This window comes from Zalophus californianus, chromosome 16, assembly GCF_009762305.2.
Source record: "Zalophus californianus isolate mZalCal1 chromosome 16, mZalCal1.pri.v2, whole genome shotgun sequence".
NCBI classification, from domain to species: domain Eukaryota; kingdom Metazoa; phylum Chordata; class Mammalia; order Carnivora; family Otariidae; genus Zalophus; species Zalophus californianus.
The window spans coordinates 2423200-2440819 of record NC_045610.1 but is presented as its reverse complement, the minus strand read 5'-3'; the positions used below and the strand labels follow the sequence as shown (position 1 = coordinate 2440819).

General features: G+C 59.7%; 2 protein-coding genes across 10 annotated transcripts; one reads left to right on the top strand and one right to left on the bottom strand.

Moving 5' to 3' along the window:
- The first annotated feature begins 6140 nt into the window (after positions 1-6140).
- PLSCR3 (phospholipid scramblase 3) lies at positions 6141-10976 on the top strand. Of its 4 annotated transcripts, none has more exons than XM_027568651.2 (8): positions 6141-6521; positions 6734-6912; positions 7178-7413; positions 7508-7550; positions 7660-7880; positions 8156-8317; positions 9912-10073; positions 10265-10971. In XM_027568651.2, the coding sequence occupies exons 2-8, from the start codon at positions 6906-6908 to the stop codon at positions 10319-10321; spliced, it is 888 nt and encodes a 295-aa protein (XP_027424452.1). In that variant the 5' UTR covers positions 6141-6521; positions 6734-6905; the 3' UTR covers positions 10322-10971. The 4 variants fall into 4 exon arrangements, with proteins under 4 accessions (XP_027424452.1, XP_027424453.1, XP_027424455.1 ...); XM_027568652.2 differs by having other exon boundaries at positions 6382-6521; positions 6730-6912; XM_027568654.2 differs by lacking the exon at positions 6141-6521 and having other exon boundaries at positions 6658-6912; positions 8228-8317; positions 10265-10976.
- Positions 10977-11171: 195 nt separating this feature from the next.
- TNK1 (tyrosine kinase non receptor 1) lies at positions 11172-16913 on the bottom strand. 6 transcript variants are annotated; one of them, XM_027568638.1, is made up of 12 exons: positions 16262-16913; positions 16036-16106; positions 15717-15908; positions 15389-15544; positions 14980-15263; positions 14509-14782; positions 13240-13334; positions 12752-12916; positions 12577-12656; positions 11973-12271; positions 11795-11890; positions 11172-11712 (listed from the first exon to the last, which is right to left on the bottom strand). In XM_027568638.1, exons 1-12 carry the CDS (start codon positions 16422-16424, stop codon positions 11599-11601), a joined length of 1989 nt encoding a protein of 662 aa, XP_027424439.1. In that variant the 5' UTR covers positions 16425-16913; the 3' UTR covers positions 11172-11598. The 6 variants fall into 6 exon arrangements, 5 of the variants coding, with proteins under 5 accessions (XP_027424439.1, XP_027424442.1, XP_027424440.1 ...); XR_003515415.1 differs by having other exon boundaries at positions 11660-11712; positions 11973-12129; XM_027568641.1 differs by lacking the exon at positions 11973-12271.
- Between the last annotated feature and the right edge of the window lie 707 nt (positions 16914-17620).

The window sequence follows — 17620 nt, the reverse complement described above, 5'->3', positions numbered from 1 at the left end:
AGGGATTGTCAACCTCTGGACTCCCTCCTTTTCCTGAGACCGAATCTTGGGTCTGGGGATTCTGTTCCCTTCAAGTTATGAGGTTCTTAGACCGGGGGACATCAGGGTCATAAAGAGTGCTTGAAATAATGCAGAGTCTTACCGAAATGCTCTTTGGCGCCTGGGATTCTGTATTCTAATAAGCTTAGCAGTGGTTCTGATGCTCACCAGAATTTGAAGATGGCTGTAGGGTAGTGGTTTTCAGCCCTGTCAGCCCACAAATTTCTTTTCTTTTTTTTTTTTAAGATTTTATTTATTTATTTGAGAGAGAGAGAATGAGAGATAGAGAGCACGAGAGGGAAGAGGGTCAGAGGGAGAAGCAGACTCCCCGCCGAGCAGGGAGCCCGATGCGGGACTCGATCCCGGGACTCCAGGATCATGACCTGAGCCGAAGGCAGTCGCTCAACCAACTGAGCCACCCAGGTGCCCCAGCCCACAAATTTCTTGAGCCCACTAGCAGTCAAGGCAGCACAGGAGGAGGGCCATGAGTTATAAAATACTTTGTGGTTCAACACAGGGACAGATCATCATGTATAGGGGGCGGTCAGAAAATGCTTCAGAGGGCTTGAGATGATCCTTAAAAGAGCTTTGTTGTGTGGAGGAGACCATGAACAGAGACAGAGGTGGGAAAGGGAGGAGTAGGGGGCTCCCCGATCTTCAGTGTGGGGTGGGCGGAATTTTTGAGTTAGGCAGGAGAGGGAGAAAAGTTGGCAAGGCAGGCTGGAGCGGCACCCACAGCAGGTAAGGAACCCAAAGAGATGTAGGGGGCAGCCAGGGCTCATGAAGTCATCATGTGTCAGACACACATTACAAGGAAGTTCAACCATGAACAAGACAGACACCATCCTTTCCCCGTGGAGTTTCCCATCTAGGAGTAGAAACGGACTTGAACAACTTAATGTACAAATGTACATTAAACGGGGTGAGTTGTGCTTTGTGCTTGAAGGAGCAGAACGGGGGGCCAGGGGGAGAATGGGGTAGCGGAGGGAGTGCTCCCTCAGATGGGAAGGCCTCACCGAGGAGGTCCCGTAGAAGCAGGCGTTAGTCAAGCACAAGGTTGGAGGGGAAGTGTATTCTGGGCAGGAAGAATAGCTTTCAAAACAGACTACAAAGGAGCCATTCAAAATCCTCGAGGCAGGAGGAAATCGGGCGCGTTGTGGAAGGAGCAAAGCCAGTGTGGCTGATGGCTGGGTGTGCGGGGCCCTGGATGCTCGTGCGGGCCTTGCAGGGAGTGGTAAGGCAGCTAGAATTCATTTGTAACGCAGCAGTAAATGGCTGAAAGTTTTCAAAGTAAGAGAATGCCAGGATCTATGTTTAGAAGACCTGGGGAACCCATAGAGAAGAGGAAGGCAGGATGGCCGCAGGGAGACCAGTCAGGAGGCCCACGTATGAGATGATGGTGGGGGCTTGGCTTAGGGTGGAAGAGATGGTCAAAAGGGCCCAATTCAGAATGTATTATGAAGGTAGTACTGATAGGACCTGCTGATGGACCAGATAGAAAGGGTGAATGAGCCGGAGACTTCTGGCTTATACACCTAGCTGAGGTGCTGTTACTCGGATGAGAAGAACAGAGAGAGGGGCAGCTCGGGGGAGGCAGGTCACAGGTCCGTTGTGGATGGGGTGCTTCTGAAATGCCTGGGATGCATCCAAGCAGGTAGTAGTCGGGACACTCGGGGAAGATCTGGACTCAGGTTTACTCAGCCCCCCCCCCCCCCCACCGCCCCTAGCCAGTCCTGTCTTCCATCCCACCTCTGCCCCATAAACGCCCTTGGAAGGATCCCGTGGGTCGCTGGGACGTCCTGGTTGCCCGATCCAATGGATGACTTCCAGTCTTGTCTTCTTCAGCCTCTGCAGCATTGGACACAGTTGGCCACACGGTCCTTGAAACACATCCTGGCTTCTCACGCCACTCTTGGTTTTCCCTCTTTGCTGTGGCCACTCTGCCCCTTTTCCTTCGCCACCCAGCTTAAATCCCTGGTTTTCAAATTCTAATGAAAGAACCTTGGCACTCCTGTGTGTACATATTTTAACATCAGCCTTATCACTTTCCATTTTTGTGTATGTTTCATCAAGTGCATATCTGTGTGGTATGTTGGAGGTGCGTGCCGAGTTTTTTGGAAGGTGTGCATTCAAAAGGGTACGGACCGCTTCTCTAAATGAGAGGATCTTCAGGTAATCTCCTTGAGCCCCGTATCTTCAATTACAATCTGAATTCTTTTATTTATTTTTTTTTAAATATTTTATTTATTTATTTGACAGAGAGAGACACAGCGAGAGAGGGAACACAAGCAGGGCGAGTGGGAGAGGGAGAAGCAGACTCCCCGCGGAGCAGGGAACCCGACGTGGGGCTCGATCCCAGGACCCTGGGATCCTGACCTGGGCCAAAGGCAGACGCTTAACAACTGAGCCACCCAGGTGCCCCAATCTGAATTCTTTTAAACCTAGAATCTCCGTCTCCTACTCTAGTCCCTGCTGAGCTCCAGACTCTGTAGCAGCTGCAGTGTGCCAGAATGTTCTGTGGGGACCTGAAGGACGCAGTGATGCGGACGGGGTGGGGGTGTGTTCCAGACTAAGGTAGGGGCTTCCAAGGCAGCCCTGAAGCAGATGAGGGTCCAGTGCATTTGAGACCTGAAAGAATTCCTCATGGCCGGGAGTGCCTGGGTGGCTCAGATGGTTGAGCATCTGCCTTCGGCTCGGGTCATGATCCCGGGGTTCTGGGTTCAAGCCCTGCATCGGGTTCCCTGCTCAGTGGGGAGCCTGCCTCTCCCTCTCCCTCTCCCTCTGCCTGCCGCTCCGCCTGCTTGTGCTCTCTGTCAAATAAATAAATAAAATCTTAAAAAATTTGTTTTGGTGGCTGGCTTGAAGACAGGAGAGGGTCTTAGTGAAAAAATGTGGATACCGGGGGCCAAATGCGGGAAGGCCTTGGGCTGACTCGTTGGGCTCTCTTCTGAGGGCAGTGCGGAGCCATGGAAGCATTTATATCCAGGGAGGAGGCATGATCTGAGGTTTTTTAGTAGAAGATCACTATATTTCTTCATTTTAGTGAGGACTAAAAGGCAGCCTCAGAGGGGCTGCCAGAGTGGCCCAGAGTGCCAGTGTCCCAGCCAGCACAGGATCCCCAGGCTCCAAGCTCCCAGTCCAGGGCCCCTGCTGGCATTTCCATCCTTCACCCCAGGCAGTGCGTGGGACACAGGGAACCTCTAGGTGGAGGAGACCCCCAACATCCAGAACGGCCACCCTCCCTGTAATGTGATCCTTAACACCTTAGCTTTGACCCTGCCAGTGGGAGGGGCCCTTGAGGAACCAAGATAAATAAGGCCTGCTTGGTAATTGGTCCCTATTATTATTGCACATTGTGTCCAGTTCTCAACCGGTCCTACAAGGGAGCAGGAAGTGAAACTAGGAGAGGTGAAGCTGCTTGTTCTGTATTGTAGCCGGGAGTGAGCTGCGATTCAAACTCTCTTCTGTCCAACTCCCAGAGTTCTCCCCCTCTTGAACACGTAGAGACAGACTTCAGCAGTGTAGACAGACCCTAGCAAAAAATAATTTGATACAATGTGATCAGTGTTACATGTAGACACTAAGGTGGGTTCCTTTTGCTCTGGGGGACTGGTAAGGCTTCTGCCCACCTGCTGGGGTTCAGCGTGAATAGTTCACCAGAAGGAAAGGGACAAACCACACTGTGACCGAGTCAAGAGGGAGAACAGGAGGGCCTGTAGCTCAGGATGGAGTGGGCAGGCAGGAAATGACAGAACAGGAAGAGCAGAGCCCAACCAGGCAGGGCCTCCTGGGCCCAACCTCAGTCAACCTGGCTTGCCCTCTTTCTCACATTCTGTATCCAAGCAACCCATCAAGCCCTGTTGGCTAAATGCGTAACCAGAACCTGACCACTTCTCACCACCGGCACCCCACCTACCACTCCGGCCCCTGGTCCAAGCCACCATCACATCCCACCTAGCTTTCTGCAAGAATGTCCTTCTGCCCTTGCCTACCTATACCTACCTACTCTGGACAAAACAGCCTGAGAGAGAGACTCTGTAACACGGTGGTCCTCAGCCTTAGCTGCACATTAAAATCTTCAGGGAATTCTCAGAAAGTTCTATTGTCTGCACCTTAATCCAGATATTCTAATTGAGTCAATAGGACCTGGGGCCCACGCAGAGGTATTTTGTAAAGCACCCAGATGATTCTATCTTGTGGCCAGAGTTGACTCCCGATTGTGTGTGTCAGTCTCATGTCTCTGTCCAAAGCCTGCAATCCTTTCCAATTTACTCAGAGTCCAATCCGATGGTCTGCAAGGCCATACGTGATTCGGGTTCCTGTGACCTCTCTTACTTCTCCCTGGTTCACTCCATTCCGGCCACATTGGCCTCCTTTCTGTTCATTGAACAAGTAAGGCACACTTCTCCCTCAAGGTTTTTGCCTTTGTCATTCCCTCTGCCTGAAACATCCTTCACCAGATGTCTGCCTGGCTCGATCCTTGACCTTCTTTAGGTCTTTGCTCAACTACCACCTTCTTGGTGGTACCTTCCTCACCCACCCTCTTCAGAATCACAACTCCTGCCCATCACCCTGTATCCTCCTCATCTTGCTGTTTTTCTTCAGAGCGCTTGTTACCATCTGACTTCCAGTATACTTTACATTATCTGTCTCTTCTCTACTAGAATGCAAGCCCCAGGACATCAGCAGTTTTTGTTAATTTGTCTTTTTTTTTTAAGATTTTATTTATTCATGAGAGAGAGAGAAGCAGAGGGAGAAGCAGGCTCCCCGCCGAGCAGGGAGCCCGATGCGGGGCTCGATCCCAGGACCCCTGGGATCATGACCCGAGCGGAAGGCAGACGCCCAACCATCTGAGCCACCCAGGCGCCCCATGTTAATTTCCTTTTTTTAACTGCTGTATATTGCTGGGCGCCTGGGTGGCTCGGTCGGTTAAGCATCTGCCTTCGGCTCAGGTCATGATCCCAGGGTCCTGGGATGGAGTCCCGCTTCGGGCTCCCTGCTCCTCCCCCTGCTTGTGCTCTTTCTCTCTCTCCCTCTCTCTAATAAATAAATAAATAAATAATCTTAAACAAACAAACAAAAACCTGCTGTGTATTCCTATCAAACGCTGTCTGACACGGAGTAGGTGCTCACTAAGTCTTTGTTGAATAACTGAATTTCTGTATGTTTATATGTTTTGGTGGATGCTGGGCCATGGTTCCAGCCATGTAGAATCTGAGGTACTGAGGGATACCAGGGGAGAGGTCAAGCACTTGGGTCTGAAGCACATGATCACGGAAGCTATGGGAGCAGCTGACCAGCCCAGAGAAACACGGACATAGGGGCAAAGGAGCCCCAGCCCCACCCTGCTGCTCCGCGTCCATCTTGAGGGGTGACGCCTCCACCTGCCTGGTCACCAGACAGGGCTCTGGGGTCATCCTGAGCTCCTTACCTCCACAACTCACCCCTCAAACAAGTTCTATATCATCGTCTAAGTAACCCCTAAGTCTGCCACTTCTATCTGCACTAACACAGCATCCTCTCCTCCAGGATACTGTCAAGGACCCGGGCCGGGTGCCTTCATGAAGGTCCACCTTGCAGGTTTAGGTGGTTTTCCTAAAACACGAATTCCACCTTCTCTTTCCTCCGTCTGAAAATCTTTCGGTGGGCTCCCTGCGGTCCCCGAGGCCAAGTCCCGGCTCCCACCAAGCCTTCTGTACACGTGGGCTGGCCTCCCTCTCGAAACTCCTCTCTTGCCTCTCGGCCTATAAGGGCCCAAGGCTCAGGGCTCCCCCACACCCGCGGGCCTCGGCTCAGGACGCAGAAGACGCGACTCCTCTCGGGAGGAAGCTTTCCTGCCGGCCGCGCTGCCTCCTCTGGCCCCCCGAACCTCCCTGCACGCACGCTCATCGCTGACACCGTTTGGCGGCCTGTCACCCACGTGGCCAGGGGTTCCTGCCGGCGGGACTGTAGTCGCAAAGGTGTCTGTGTGGGTGACTGCGGCGTCACAGAGAGGAGCCCGCGAGGCAGCCTCCGGGACGCAGAAAGGGAGCCGGGGGCCAGTCCTGGAAGCCAATGAGGGAGTGTGAAGGGTGTTCCGCTGCGTCAGCGGGGCCCGAACCGCCCTTGGGAGGAGGAGCCTGGGGTCCAGCGCCGCGCAAGCTGCCCTCGCTTCCCACCCAGGGACACTGAGCCCTCTGCGTCCGCAGACCTGGCGGGGTCGCAGGGCTAGGTCTCTGCCGGCGGCCCTCCCCAGGCGAGCTTCCTCTGGCCTGGGGCGGCAGAGCGGAGGAGGCGGGGGACGCCGACCGCCCCGAGCAGCCGGTGGTCCAGGGTCCGCGGCCCCGCGGAGAGCAGGCCTGCTTTCTACGCAGGCGCACCGCCCAGGCCGGGAGGGGCGGGGCCTGGACGGGTCGAGGGGCGGGGTCAGATCCCGGGCCCGCCTCCACGGGCTCCTGTGAGCCGCCGAGTGCTAGGCACCCCAGCTATTCTAGGGGCTTCAGGTGAGCGGGGAGCACCGAAGGGTCAGGAGGCCTCCCTGGAGGTCGGGCCGTTGGCCGGGCCGCGGGTGCATCTGTCCTGCCGTCTGCCAACAGACGCCTCCGCGGAGAATGGGAGAACAAAGGGAGGGGGCGGTTCTGGGGCCCCCGAGGGAAGCCAGGGTCCCAGGTACCCCGCCCTGCCCGCTGACACTTTCGGTTTCTCCCTGAGTCAGAGGCGCCGCCCGAGAGACCCTGGGCCGGCGCCGGGCGCAGCTGCCTGTCCGCGTTTGCCTGTCCGTCTTTGTGTCTGTCTCTGTGTCTGTCTGCTGTGCCCGAACTTGCCGCCACCTCTAAAACTAAGTCTCCCGGACACCCCGGCATCCCGCGAACTCTCGCCCCTCTCCCATGGCAGGTAAGTGGGCGCCAGGCTGAGGGTCTCCGTTATCCCCCCCACGGACTGGGGAGCTGGGCGTCGAACACATCCTCCCGGAATGTGCTCCGACTGGCTGCGTGGGGCCCCTCCCTTCGTCCCGGGGAGCCGCCGCCCTGCTCCCCCGCCCCATCTTTCTCAGCCTCTTCCCATCACATTTTCCCCGCAGCCTCGCGGCCCGTGGCCTAAGGGGAAGGGGGATGAGGCCGTGGGTCCCTTTCTAATCCACCCCTGTCCCCCCCCACAGGCTACTTGCCCCCCAAAGGGCACGCCCCTTCACCCCCACCTCCCTACCCTGTGACCGCTGGGTACCCGGGGCCGGCGCTGCACCCCGGGCCCGGGCCGGCGCCAGTGCCTTCCCACGTACCTGCCCCTGCGCCCGGCTTCTCTCTCTTCCCCTCGCCCGGCCCCGGAGCCCCGGGGCCTGCTGCCCCGTTCTTGCCACTGCCGGGGGTGCCTTCCGGCCTCGAATTCCTGGTGCAGGTGAGTGGCAGGGGGGAGGGGAGGAGTGGCGACGAGGGGACCAGGCGTCCAGGCCAGCCGGCTGACATCGACGCCCACCCTGCTCTCTTTCCAGATTGATCAGATCTTGATTCACCAGAAGGCTCAGCGAGTGGAAAGTGAGTGAAAGGAGGAGTAGGGTGGGCCTCGTGGCGGAGGCAGAGAGAGTGGGCTCCTGGCCGGGGGGAGCCCGTGGTGCCTGAGCCCCAGCGTGTCTCCCCCCGGCAGCGTTCCTCGGCTGGGAGAACTGTAACCGGTATGAACTGCGCTCGGGGGCCGGACAGCCCCTGGGTCAGGCGGCGGAGGACAGCAACTGCTGCGCGCGCCTGTGCTGCGGCGCGCGCCGGCCCCTGCGTGTCCGCGTGGTGGACCCCGGTGACCGCGAGGTGCTCCGCCTGCTGCGGCCCCTGCACTGTGGCTGCGCGCGCTGCCCGTGCGGCCTCCAGGAGGTGGGCGGGAGGGCGGGCTTGGGGGGGCAGGTAGTCGTGGGGAGGGCCCCTGACCGTGCACGGTCCGCTCGGAATGAGGCGCGCTCGCGGGGTGACGTGCGGCCCCGGTGGGCGCGGGCGGGTGGGATGCGAGGTCAGCGAGCGGGGTGACAAGGGGTCTAGGGAAGGGGATGGGAGGTCTTGTGAGGGCAGACAGATGAAAGAGCCTGGCCGGTGAGAGCGTGCGTGGGCCGGCGTGTCCTCTCGGCAGTGACCCCGTCCGCCTCCCACTCCAGATGGAAGTCCAGGCTCCCCCCGGCACCACCATTGGCCACGTGCTACAGACCTGGCACCCCTTCCTCCCCAAGTTCTCCATCCAGGATGCGGATCGCCGCACGGTTCTGCGCGTGGTGGGGCCCTGCTGGACCTGTGGCTGTGGCACGGACACCAACTTTGAGGTACCAGGAAGAAGGGGAGATTCCTGGGACCGTCATACACCAAGATGGCAGCGTCTATGAGGCAGGATAGCCCACGCAAAGGTCAAGACCCTGAGCTCCTCCATCCGATTCCACCGTGACTCCTACCACACTTGCAGTGATCCTGCATATTCAGAAAGGGATGCCCCTGTAGTCTTAAGAAACGGAAACTTGGCAGAGAGGGTCTCGTCTTAAGGACCAATGCTGATTGTTGCCTACAGCCCTGTGTGCAAGGGAAAGAGTCTAAGGCTGGGCCTGATTTAGGGCAAGTCCGCTGTGGGCTGGACCCATGTGGCTGCTATGCGTGAGTTTGGGAGCCCAGACCTGGAAGCGAACACCAGTTTAACTTGCTAAGATCCTGCGGCTTGCCCCGCCAACCTAGAAGTCCAAACAGCCTCCCCTCTCCCGCCAAACCTGGAATCCAGGTGCTCTATATCCTTGTCATCATGCACTGCTGTCATCAGCCTGGACAACCTAAGTGGTGACACTTGCAGGGGGAGGCTGGGGAAGCACCTCCATTTCTAGAAGACAGAGGCATATCACAGACACTTGAGTTCTTTAAGGGATAATCACCAGGGCAGATGAGGGAGAAATAACAGGTAGAACCCTACAGACTTCCCAAGGCTTTTGATGAGGTGTCTGGACTAAGCCTGCTTTTAAAAAATCGAGTCACCTTGGTAGGTGGGTGGAGGTTCCATGATGGGAAGATCACCAGGTGAGCTCTGGATGGGAACGTGGAGACTGTGGGGCCCTCACAGGGCCAAGTCTCCCTTTCCTTTTACGTGATTATGAAGGATCCCTATTTGGGGCTGCCCTTGGGAGAGGCCCTGCCCAGCTTGAGACTGGTCTGCAGGAAGTGCCCCAGCGCTGTTGGGACAGTGGGGGACAGGGATGGGAAGGGCATCGTTCTAGCCACTGAAGATTAAGCCAAGGAAAAGGACCAGGGAATCACTGTGAATTACCACCCACAGCGGCAGGGCCTGTTGCTGCTGGGCCCAGAGAAGTCCGTGGAAATCATGGTCCTCACAGGCCACTTACTGCCGCCCCCGCCCCCCGTAGACGGGCGCGGATCTCCTCTGGATGAAGCTTGCATGCGATGCTGGACAGGGCCCTTCCTACTTTGCAGATTCGAGGAAAGGCACCCCTTTGGGCAACCACAGCCTTCCGGGAACCTGGTTGGCTGATAGAGCACGGCCTCCCTCCCCGGCCCCTCTTGACCAGGTTCCTGCGTTCAGGGCACCCACTGCACCAACCGTAGGTGGCCGGTACTTGGGTAACCAAAACAAACCCGGCAGGCAGCCCTACGCCGAGAGTAGTACATCCCGCTTCCACGTCCCCCACCACTGATGTTCCATTCTCATGTGCGGCCTTTCAAGAGCAACACATCAGAGCCCGAATTCTGATGTTTGCTATACACACGCAGCGTGACCTAGGGTGACTCAGTTTCCCCCGATGACACATGGAAACCCAAGGCTGTTGGAAGGATTCCCTGAGTGGAGAGCCTGCACGGTCCATGCAGGGTGGTGGTGGGGGAGCAGTCGCATCCTCTCCAGTTGGGTTCTGCCCCCCACCCCAGGTGAAGACCCCAGATGAATCCCGCAGCGTGGGCCGCATCAGCAAGCAGTGGGGGGGGCTGCTCCAAGAGGCCCTCACGGATGCAGATGACTTTGGCCTGCAGTTCCCACTGGATCTGGACGTGAGGGTGAAGGCGGTGCTGCTGGGAGCCACATTCCTCATCGTGAGTTGGCTGCCCCGCCTCGCCTCCTGATCTCTGCTCTCACTCCAGGCTTTGTGCACTGCCTGGCTTCCTGCTCAGACAGGGTTAGGGACACGGACTTTATAGGGGCTTGTGGTGCCTGACCCGGGGTGTGAGAGCTGAGCTAGGCTAGGCCAGCCCAGCCGGCTCTGTTGACAGTGCCTTCCCCTCAGGACTACATGTTCTTCGAGAAGCGAGGAGGCGCTGGGCCCTCGGCCATCACCAGTTAGAGGCCACCTCGGGGTGAGGAGACCATCACCTCAACGGGGATCCAAGATGGCGGCCTGTCCCGGCCCCTCCTCAGAGGCAGCCCCTTCCCTCGATGTGCACTGCAGGGGACAGACAGGGATGCCTGAGTCTAGGGGCCACGGCGCCCTACCCCTACCCTAATTCCCTGGCCTCCTTCACCTCGGCCCCCAGAGAAAGGTATGTAGGAGAGCCCTTCCCCTGCGACCTCCCACCCCTGTCTCTGGCGAGCCCCCAGCACCCAGGCATATCCGCTTTCAGACTCTCCCTCCCCTCCCCTTGCTCTCACCCCCTACCAGGTCTCTGCTCCACATGTGGTCTGTGGAATCCAGAGCCCTGGGGTTTTCTGACAGAACTGGGGTGGGGCAGGGGATGCAGCACCAAAGATGGCGGGTATGACTGCTGTCTCCCCGCACTGGCTCGGCCAGCGAGTCCAGCCTCAGACAGTGGCACTCTGAGGGGGTCCCCACCTCCCTGCCAACAGCTGTAGGGCCTACCCTCCGGTGCCAACTTCCTTCCCCCCTGGGCCCTGCCTACAGCTGCAGCTTTTGTGCCTTTCGCAAGCACCCCAACCTTTCCTCGCCCTGGGCAGGAGGCTGCATCTTTGTATGTTATGTTCATATAAACTTTGTAACTTTTTGGATACTGGAAGATGTATGTAATGGGAGAGAGTAGAAGAGCTGGTGCGCGAAGAAACCAAGGGAAACAGGAGAGCTGGGCTGGGGTGGGGGCCGGCCCATTTCATCATCCAGGCTGCCAAGATCCAGCGTCCTTGAGTTCAAGAGGGCAATGTCATCCTCCATCATGGCCCTGGACAGAGCCAAGGCAGTTTGGGCCACGCACCCCAAGTCAGTATGGTTGCTTCTACCATCCAAGATGGCTGCACCCCCGAGGCCAGTGTGGTAGCTGACCGCCGTTGGGGATGGCTGCTCCCGAGGTCCGCTCTAGCAAGTGGAAGCTTCCCGTGCGTGTGATGTGGGGCAGCTCTGTCCCTCCAAGTTCTCTTGGTTGGGAATACGGTGGGCAGACTGGACCAGATCCTTCTATGAACCAGCCAAGGGAGCTGGAGCCCTCAAGAGGTCAAGGGGCACGGGAGGAGACGCCGGTCAGTGCCCGACGCCGGGCCCCTCCTGTACCTGCCCACCACACCATCTGCCCGGGTGGGAAGTTCTGCCCTGGTAGGACCAGGTTCTGGTTCCGCTTGGTCCCGCGGGGCCAGGCCCTTGATCCAGGCTGGCATCCACGCCCAAGGGGGCCGCGCTCAGGGCCGGGCCAGGACGTAGCGACTGGCAGCGGAGAGATCCCACTGGTGGTGCTCCAGGATGCGTCGGCAGTCCGCTCTGGACCGGCTACTCAGATGGAAGAGCTGGTCCACCTGCAGGGCCGGGAGGGAGGGCAGTGAGTGCCGAGGGCCGGGGCGGGCGCAGTGCGAACCCGAGAGCAGGCTCTGGCTTTACCTTGAGGTTCCGGATGGCAGAAACCACGTCTCCCCCAGTGGCCCTGAGCGCTGCCTGGCACTCCTGGTGGGTGACTCCATGCACGCTCAGCTCCACCTGCGGGGCATGAAGCCTTGCTCAGGCCCCTGCCCCTGCCCGGAGGCCCCTCTGGACACCAGCCACTTCAGGGACAGCTCACCTCCACAATCCTCCTCTGCAACTCGGGGTCGGGCAAGAGGCCTCCAGCAGGGACGGTGGCTCTGCTAGCCCCAGGCGCCCCCGAGGCATGGCTCTGGGGGGGTTCCCTTTTGGCCCAGGGAGGCCGCTCCCCGGGGGGCTGGCTGGGCTGAGAAGGGCTGGAGGCAAAGGGAGGGCGGGATGGCAGGCCTGGGGGTGTCTGGGGCACAGCTCTGGCATGACGAAGTTCAGGGGGGCTCGAACCACCCCCTGTGGGGCGGGGGCCCAGGGACAGAACAGACTCCAGACTCTTGGAAATGACTACAGTTGAGAAAAAAGGAGCTTGAGAGGAAGCCCAGACGCGGGGCCCTGCCTTCTCCCCACTCTGTGCGCTGCTCTCGGGGTGACCCTTGGTCAGGGGTGCAGCAAGGTGTGCCGAGGCAGCGGAAGGCCCCGAAGAGCCAAGGTGGCAGGAACTGCAAGGGGGAGCGGGCAGATCCTAAAGTCCAGCGAGGTTGTCAAGTCACATATGCAAAGGTCCGGACTCGGGGCAGGGGCAGCATCGGAGGGTCGTTCTTGATCTCCTCACAGACCCTGGCAGCCGGGTCCCCACCAGCCACACCCACCTTTCATCCTCTGCAGGGGCACGTTCCTTCTCTGGCCCCATGCTGGAGGTAAATCCCGAAGCTTTGCCTTCCCTCTGTCCCTGTTGGAGGGAGTGATCCCGGTCACTCTCCACGCCCCCACCCTACCACTGGCCTGGCAGTGTTCCTCCGCACACACACTCTTCCAGGTGCTCACCCATCTACGCTGTCCTGGTGTCGCTCCCCCTGGGCAGGGGAGACCCTGTGCACCGGACGGGTGGCTGGTGAGCCCCCCGCATCTGCCAGCGTCACTGCCGAGGCTGGGAAGCTGCCCACTTTGAATGTGCGGCCGTTCTGGCCCTTCCAGGCTGCGGAGTCGGGGCTGTGGGAAGGGGTGAAGGGGACGGAGTGGGGGCTGGGCTCGCGCCCACATTCAGCTCACAAGCTGGGTGCGTGGAGCTGCATCTGCCTGGAGGAAGGGAAGCTTTTTTTCTCCCGAACACAAAAGGGCTCTATGGGCTTGGTGGCTCCAGCCGGAGGCCACAATGGTATTGCAGCTCTGGCGGGGGGGGCGGGGGGGGGGGGCGGGGAGGCGGAGGCAGAGGAGCAGGGTTCAGGGAGCTGGGGAGCAGCAGATCGGGACCAGGGTCAGGAAGGTTGGCTGGGAGTCCTCCTGGGGACGTGTGGGAGGCATGAAGCTCTCACCTGCCCTCAATGATGGTGATGGGGTCACCAGTCTGCATCCTTAGGGCACCTGGCTCTGTGACATCCCGCACACAACGTCCCTCAGGAGGCCAGGCCTGCAGAGACAGGAGGAAAGGGAGGCAGGGCTTGTGGCCTGAGTCCGAAGGGTAATTTTGTCGGAGCAGGGAAGAAAGGAGACTCCTCTCTGTTAATGTACCCACCAACGAAACCCATACCAGCTATGTCCTTGGTCCTGGGCCCAGGGTGGGACTGTCCCTGTCCCCCGGTTGTGATCCAGCAGGGGGGGCAGACCTGGAGTCCGTGCCAAGCTGGACATAGCCCAGGGGTCAGCAAGCAACAAAGGGGGGCCCTGTCTCTACCTAGGAGAACCAAGGGGAGAGTCGTCCCATGCACTGCTTTTACCCCCCACCCCCCCACCCCCAGCTCTGCCTTCCAGGGCTCTGGAAATTGTCTGTTTCTTTTCTGGAAATTTCTGCCTTGACCCTGAACCAGACATCATTTCATTCCTGATTTGCAGCCACTGTCACCTACCTGCTCTTCCCATGTTCAGTGTCCTCCCTCCCATCCCTTCTTGCACCAAGCCAGAGTGATAGAGCATGTAAAGCTGGCTTGTGACTTCCCCCGCTCAAAACCCTTCCATGGCTCCCAGGTGCCCTCAGAGTAAAGACTGAACTTCAACAACAGAGTTCAGTGATTTAGGTCATTTGACTGGTTCAACTGACCTAAGAGGGCTCCTCCGCTTACCATATGAATTTAGGCAAACCACTTCAATGCCTTAACTGCCCCATCGGTAAAGGCCACGAAATAGCGGCCTTCCTGGGTTGTGAGGATGAAGTGGGTGATCGTGCAGGAAGATACTGTGTAAATCTCTTAGTACGGGGCCTTCCACAGATCAAGTGCCCTGTGTTAGCTCTGGTTATCTAGCTATCAGTCCTTCCATATCCCTCCGGGGCACACCCCTGAGGTCCCTGCCCTGTCCGCCCCCCCCCCCCCCCCACTGCACTTCTTCACCTCTGCCTGTAGACCCTCACAGCAGCCTGGTGCTCTGTGCTCCCCCTTTTCTGGCCCAGCTCCAGCCCCCAGCCCTTGAGCCTGCATCTGTGTGCCCCGAGCTGCCTCCCCAGGGCTCCGAGCACCCTGCAGGTAGAGCCCGAATCTGTCGGTCTTTCCCAGACCCCAGCCCAGGAATATCTGTTGGTCTTGTGCGTGCAACTCGGGGAGAAAACGGGGAAGTGAGAGGGGGTGTATGTGGGAGGTAGGGGCTCCCACCTCTTGGAGCAGCCCCTCCAGGTAGGAAAAGCTAGGCCGGTCGGCGGGGTGGGGGGCCCAGCAGCGCAAGGCCAGGGCGTAGAGCGCCCTGGAGCAGAGGGGAGGCCGAGGCAGCCGGGCCCGGTCCTGCTCCAGCCGCTGCAGGATGAGGTACGGCGGGACCCCGGCCCACGGCTCCTCGCCCCCGGAGAACATCTCCCACAGCGTCACCCCAAACATCCACACGTCCGACGCAGAAGAGAAGGCCCCCTGGCGCAGGCTCTCTGGCGCACACCTGCGGAAACGCAGCTGAAAGGGGCGCCCGGGGCCCCCTCTCCCCGCCCACTCCCGCGGCGCCGCCACCGTTCTCGGTGACCTCCTTCCCCAGCCTTTCCAGAATCCTCCTCCCGGCCTCCCTGCGGGGGCCCGCGCACCCGCCCCGCCCGGAGCCGGACGGGTGCCCTCGCGATCGGCCCCCCCTCGGCCCCTCACCAGGCGTAGGGGATGGGGCGGGGCCCGCCCATGACGTAGCGGCCCCGGGCGCCGCGCAGTGGCCGCACCAGCCCGAAGTCGGCCACCTTGATGGTGCGCGGGGAGGCGAGCAGCAGGTTGCGCGTGGCGAGGTCTCGATGCACCAGCCCGCGGGCCCCCAGGTACGCCATGGCCCCCGCCAGCTGCCGCAGGAAGAGGCAGAGCCGGGCCACGGGCAGCGGGGGTGTCGGGGGCGGGGCGGTCAGGCGCGCGTGCAGGGAGCCCAGGGGCGCCAGCTCCATCACCTGCGGGAGCGCGGCGCCGCGTGAGCAGGGGTCCGCTTCCCCCCCCCCCCCCGCCCCAGCACGGGACCCTGCCCCCGCCCCCTGTCGCGCCCCTGTCCTGGGAACCACTGTCCCGGTCTGCTCACCATCTGCAGGGGCTGGCCCAGTACGAGGCCGTGCAGACGCAGCACGTGTGGGTGCTCCAAGTTCATCATGATGGACACCTCTCGAAGGAAGTCCCCCAGCTCTGTGCCCACGGGGCCTTCAGGACCCACCCGGAGGGATTTGACAGCCACGGGGACCTGGCGAGTGGGGGGGGGGAAAGGACACTATCTGGCACCCAGAGCAGAGAGGGCGTGCAGGCCCGAGGGGCAGTGAACAGAAGAGAAAAGAAAAGAAGAAAGGAAGAAAAGAAAGAAACCAGAGGGGCAGCTGGCCCCAGCACCCAGAATGAAGCAGGCTCCTCGGACTCACACTCTGGCCGCCAGGCAGTGTCCACAGCCCTCGGTGAACCACTCCAAAGCAGCCAGAGCCCAGTAGCTCCCCTCTGCACACAGCACCATCCGGGATCAGACACTTGAGTCCCCCCTCCGGCTCAGGGAGGGTCAGGGGGCTGTCTGGAGCTGGAGTGGTCTCCTTCTGCTCAGGTGCAAAACCCCCAAGGATCTGAAGCAGGGGTGGGAAATCAAGTGTGTAGTACCCTGTACCACTCCTCCCTGACACTCAGCCCACCCCATTCCCGGTCCTAAGCTGGCCCTTTTTAAGTCTATCACCCCCACCCCAAAATGCACACCTTGTAGACCCAGTTCTTTGACTTGAACCCGGAACGGTGCTTCTTCAGAGCTTCGGCCAGTCTGCGCTGGGCTGGGGAAGGTCAGAATCAGGGGACATGGGTGGTACACGATGGGCAGTGTGGGGGCTGGTGCAGAAGGATTTACAGGCCAGAAGAGGGCAGGTGGGGGGAAGGGAGGGTTTAGAAAGTACCAGGCTGGGGAAGAAGAGAGCATGGGGTCCCTTACCAGGCCGGCCCATGCCAATGCCGTCCAGGTCCTCGGGCCTGACAAAGTCGAAGTGCTCTGGCCGGGTAACATTAAGTTCCTCGAGGATGGGTCGGTAAAACTGTGCCAGCTGGATGTCCCGGAGCAGCCGAAGCAGCCACAGCGAACCCACCTCGGGGAGCATGTCTGCAGAAGGAATCCCTGAGGACGACGCACCCACCTCGACACCTAGCCCAGGGTAAGTCGCTGAGACACGGAGACAGCAGAAACGGGGTCTCCAGCGCCACTCCCCCCACCCGTCAGACACACTCAGGTGCAGAGGGAGGGATGGGTCAAAGACAGCCAGGAATCCGGCCACTCACACAAACCCCAGGAAAAATGCTCCCCATACCTGAGACCTACATACGGTCCCCACCTCACACCTGAGATTTCAGTGCTCTGCAGACCTCAGGTATGTTCCTCTGCCAACTCTCGAGACAGAATGGCACCCTGCCCCTGCACCCCTAAGACACCAGGGGACCACATACCTGCCAGCGATGCCCAGATATGCTAACCACACCGTTAGGTGTGGTTCCGCCTCAGCCATGCAGAAGCACCCACACTCACACGGGTATACTACTTCCTACACTTGAAACGCTGCTACCCACACACACACTGAGACCTACAGACATGCTGCAAAAGAAGCCTGAGACACCCAGATACCTGGCCTTTCAAGTCCGAGACATTCCAGAATGCTGCCATGGAACACCCCGGCTTACTGCCGCATAACCTCTCACATACGCCTAGGGGTGACACCGCAGGTCACTACCTCCGAGACATACCGCCCCACGTGTCTGAGACATCAAGGTCCACAGAAACACACAACACACGAGACACCCAGGTGCCGTGTGCACACACACCCGAACTATGGCGGGCATACCGCCCCTCAGCTCAGAGATGTCCAGGGTCACCGCCTTTTTGGCACCCAAGGCAGCAACGCTTGAAATGACATTGGGCATTTGTGATTGGTGGTTAGGTGCAGGCTGAGCTAAGCTCGGGTACTGCCTACGGAGCCAGGTGCTGCCAGGTGCACAGTCCCTTCCACACCCACCTGCGCGCAGCTCCAGGTCCAGGAGCCCTGCCCGCACACCTGAGTCACTCAATCTAACTTGGCTTCCAGGCAACTCCACCAATCTTTGTTAACTAAGGCCGGGTGCCCTGGGCGCTGACTGCCTGCACCACACTCTCCCTAACACGCACCTGGACCCCTCCCTCCCCCCCACTTTAGTTAAACCAGGAGGAAGGGCTGGACTAGGGACTGGGCGCGCCCCGGGGGAGGGAGGCCAGGACCCAGGGAGACCCGGGACCGCCTGCAAGGGGAGGTAGGGAAAGCACGCGAAG